The sequence below is a fragment of the Sinocyclocheilus anshuiensis genome, unplaced genomic scaffold (assembly GCF_001515605.1).
Source record: "Sinocyclocheilus anshuiensis isolate Anshui unplaced genomic scaffold, SAMN03320099.WGS_v1.1 scaffold534, whole genome shotgun sequence".
NCBI classification, from domain to species: domain Eukaryota; kingdom Metazoa; phylum Chordata; class Actinopteri; order Cypriniformes; family Cyprinidae; genus Sinocyclocheilus; species Sinocyclocheilus anshuiensis.
In genome coordinates, this window is record NW_015547712.1 from 614,120 (window position 1) to 618,567 (window position 4,448).

Below are 4,448 nucleotides of genomic sequence, written 5' to 3' on the forward strand. Positions count from 1 at the left end.
CGGGGACAGGAGCCCTCACTGGGCTAAACTCGGGGACAGGAGCGGGCTTGCCACAGAAACGGCCGGCGGGCTTGCCACAGGAACTTCGGAACTAGACTTAGGAACGGCCGGCGGGCTGGAGAAAGCTGCGGCCGGCAGGCTTGACTGAGGAACGGCCGGCGGAGGGGTCCCGGATCGGGATCGGGATCGGAGGCTCTCCAGACACCGGATGACTGCCTCCTTCCAGTTGAGATTGGTGGTGTCTGGGAGCTCCGTGGGGCGATGGTAAGTAATCCCGATCCGGAACAGCGTCACGAAGGTTTCCCCCTCGAGCGAGTTGGCGAGGGCGAGGGCGAGCGGCACGAACGCCCTCAAGTAGACAATCGGGTCGGGGCTCGCCTGATCCACAGCGATTAACCTCGCTTATTCCTCCATATGAACGGGGAGAAACGAACGGGAAAACAAAACACTTTTAAAAACGGGGGGGAAAGGCGCTGCTTACTTTCCGTTAGGGTCTGCTGTTCTGTCACGGTCACTCGGGGAGGAAGGAATGAAGGAGCACTCCCATTTATCATTTATTGTGTATGAATTGGATTACTAGAAGTACTACATTAAAAGTTTTGGCTAATGGAGTACATACTGGCAGACCAGTACTGAGACATAAGACTAACCACAGACTTAATAAAAGAAAAAAAAATTTCTTACCTGTGAACCTTTTTTACTGCCCGGCAAATTTATGATGAGAGTTTTCCCTCGGATACCACACACGGGTCTGTACACACACAAATCAAGACAATTCAAAAGAGACTAATTTCAACATTGATAAAAATCAGAAATGTTAATTGAGCAGCAAATCAGCATATTAGAATGCTTTCTGAAGGATCATGTGACAATGCTTTCTGAAGGATCATGTGACACTGAAGACGGGAGTGATGATGCTGAAAATTCAGATTTACATCACAGCAATAAATTACATTTTACAAAATATTACAGTGGAAATCAGATATTTTAATTTGTAATAATATTTCACAATATTTAAAGTTTTTAGTGTATTTTTGTATATTTTATTGTATTTGAGTATAGGAGACTTCTTTCAAAAACAATGAAAAAATTAAACAGTACTTTAACAGTACTTTTAGCTTTTAACAGTAGTGTATACATATTGATTATAATTATTATTATATGCAGGCAAACAGGAAACAATTGTAAATTGTAAAAAATTGCAATTACCTTTTTGATTTTTTTCTTCCATGGCAGAAACAGGCTTCCATAAAATTCTGATATTTGCATTATTATATTCTTAAAAATGTTCCTATAAGTCTATATCTAGCTGTTATATTTCTCTACTGGAAGCTTATGTACGTCGAGCCAATGAAAGTCTGATTTCAATGAAGTCAGTGTCTTTGATTGAGAGGCTGATCTGGGATCAGTTTTCTCTGAGTATACTAGTGAGTATAATTATGAATGAAAGTCAAATATCTTCTACACTGAGATGAGCATGTTGAGGACATGTTGAAGTGAGACCTGGAGAGCATTCCCAGAGGAGTGACATTCAGAGAGCCCACCAGCATGGCCAGAGACATCCCTGGAGCTTCCCGCTCGATCACCTCTTTAGTGGCCTGGACATACAGACATAATGAGAGAGAGAAAGAAATTATGTCTCTTTAATGTCTCAGATTTGTCTAGACCTGCTGAGATTAAATGAAGGTGTCTCAAACTGTGTTCAAATGTGCCAAGATACCAAAGTTTGCAATCAAAAGTCAGAGATCTCGATATGAACATTTTTCATGAATGATCTGAGCTGCTATCCACTTTCATTTTAGAGCACTATACACTTATTGTATGTCAACAGCGGTCTTATTTATATATTTCGTGAAATGAAATATTACTAAGAACTCCATTGTGTCTTCTGAGCTATTGAAGAGCAACCTCTGAGCGATACCATGTTCCTCTGGGAGAGAAGCTTGACAGGAATGTCACAGATCAACAGAGGCTGGTCACATTAAAACCCTGGATGATCCTACTGTATGACTCACTGCACAAAATAATCATCTGTGTGCGTGAGTGACACTTCAAATATCATTAGAGAAGAACGAGGGAAAACATCAAAAGAGGAGAATTGATGAGACTCATGGGATGAGCAAGAGAGAGTGTGTGAAAGACAGAGAGTCCCAGAGTCTCCTTTTGCAGAGAAATAGTCCAAAATCCGAGACCACTAAAGCTTCTATTTTGCATGATTCTCATTTTATAAATGATGGCAGAACTGGAGAAGACAATAACTAATAATTTAAGATGTTTCAAAGCGCATCTTGAACTAAATTTGAACTGAATTGGCCACAACACACATGAAGCTCCATCCATTCATCTGCTCATCCATCCATCCATCCATCCATCCATCCATCCATCTGTCTGTCTGTCTGTCCGTCCGTCCGTCAATCCATCCATCCATCCATTTCTATCTATCAGTCTGTCCATCCATCCATCCGTCAGTTCATTCATCCATCTGCCCATCTGTCTGAGTATCTATCAGTCCATCCATCCATTCATCTGTCCATCAGTCCATTTGTCCTTACATCCATCCATTCGTCCTTCCCTCTGTCAATCCATTCATCCATCTATTCATCTATCCATCCATCTATCTATCTATCTATCTATCTATCTATCTATCTATCTATCTATCTATCTGTCTGTCTGTCTATCTATCTATCTATCTATCTATCTATCTCACTGGTGTGACATCAGAGCTCATCTCAGGACGTTTGGATGAGAATATGGCACATAAATAAAGCCGAGATGAGGCGAGATCAGGCATCTGAGAGCTGTTGAAAGCTGAGATCTGATCTGGACCAGTGTGAGCACTGGAAGTGCTCTAGTGATGGCAGATGATTCAGTTTGGCTTATGGTCAGAGTTTTTGGAGTTTTTTATTGAGGACTGTAAGAGAATATTTTAGGCAGGAACACACATCTCACTCTCCACACACACATATGTGGTGCAGGACCGACCTCAGGCGTGACATCCCGAGGAGCGAAGCCAGTGCCACCGGTGGTCAAAATCAGGTTCAACTCTTTCTCATCACACCAGTCAATCAGAGTCTCCTGAACCAAACAAAAAGAAATAAATGTCAGCAAACACTCGCATGTCTCTTATGCTCATCGAAGGCTTATTTAATCAAAAATATAGTAAAACTGTAAAAATTGTGAAATATTATTACCATTTAAAAATATTTTTTTACATTATAAATGTCTTTACTATCACTTTTGATCAATTCAGTGTGTTCTCACTGAAAAAAGTATTAATTTCTTAAAAAAAAATCGTACTGACACCAATCTTTTAAACAGTGGTGTGTTTTTTTTAGGCTGCTATATATCATTATTACATCAACTGTTGATAAAACCATTTTATTTTCCTGTTACCGTACCTTGATCTCATCAATTTCATCAGGGACAATTTTGTAAGCGGAGATAGTTCCTCCAAGCCTGAAAAACAAGATCACGTCAGTATTAGAAGAAAATCTTTAGGACCATAAAGACAATGTGTTTGTAGAAATCAAGCTTTTATTTCTATTGCATGGTGCCATCCTGTGGCCAAATCAAGAATTAGGACAAACAGAGAGAGACGGGGTGTGTGTGTGTGTGTGTGTGTGTGTGTGTGAGAGAGAGAGAGAGAGAGAGAGAGAGGAGGAGAAAAGCACTTGAGGCAGGAGGTGTAGAGCAGCAGACAGGTCTTATGTAAGGTATCTTTTTTGTAAAAAATATATTTTTCTCGCTCTTTTTTCCCCCTTTTTGCGTGTGTTATTTTTAGGAAACTTTCGAAATGAATTTGATGGAAAATTGCAACCATTGCAACTCCATTTTAATTAGCACTTTACAAACTATATGTAATTGTAAATGCAATATACACACACATATATATATATATATATATTTGCATTTACAATTACATATAGTGTATAAAGTGCGAATTCATTTTTATTATTTATTTATCATTAAAGACATGTTTTTTTTTTAATGTAAAAAAAGATATGTCTTTAATGATAAAAAAAAATAAAAAATAAATACAAAAGTCCAGATTGGTAAAATTAAAACTGATTATTAAATGTAAATTATAATTTGAATAATACTTAATTAAGAATTATAATTCTATATTAGTTTAGCTTTTTCTTCAGCTGCCCCATTACATGAAAATTAATATTAAATTATTTTATACTACTTTATATATTTTACTTTGATGATCTCTGTTCTCCTTATATAATAAACATGAATTAATAATAGAATATATAGAGAATAAAAAAAACACATATTTTATATAGATGGATCTATATTATACATTGAAATTGTTCTTTCATTGCAGTAATTTTTGTTTCCATTTAAATACATGGTTTATTCTATTAGAGATACTCTTCAATAACAGAGCAACAGTAACACCTGTCAGGTAAAACACGGTAACCCTTGAGTGTTATTGGGTTCAC

The 4,448-nt window shown here is 37.8% G+C and overlaps 1 protein-coding gene across 2 annotated transcripts in view; it reads right to left on the minus strand.

The window, feature by feature from the left end:
* The window catches only part of LOC107704060 (gephyrin-like), a 325,183-nt gene that overhangs the window by 40,881 nt on the left and 279,854 nt on the right, over nt 1-4,448 (minus strand). For both annotated transcript variants that reach the window (XM_016506903.1, XM_016506902.1), the window contains exons 5-8: nt 3,399-3,456; nt 2,983-3,075; nt 1,504-1,598; nt 685-751 (exon numbers count right to left, since the gene is read on the minus strand). In XM_016506903.1, the coding sequence (XP_016362389.1) occupies nt 685-751; nt 1,504-1,598; nt 2,983-3,075; nt 3,399-3,456 (313 nt within the window). The remainder of the gene's footprint in view (nt 1-684; nt 752-1,503; nt 1,599-2,982; nt 3,076-3,398; nt 3,457-4,448) is intronic.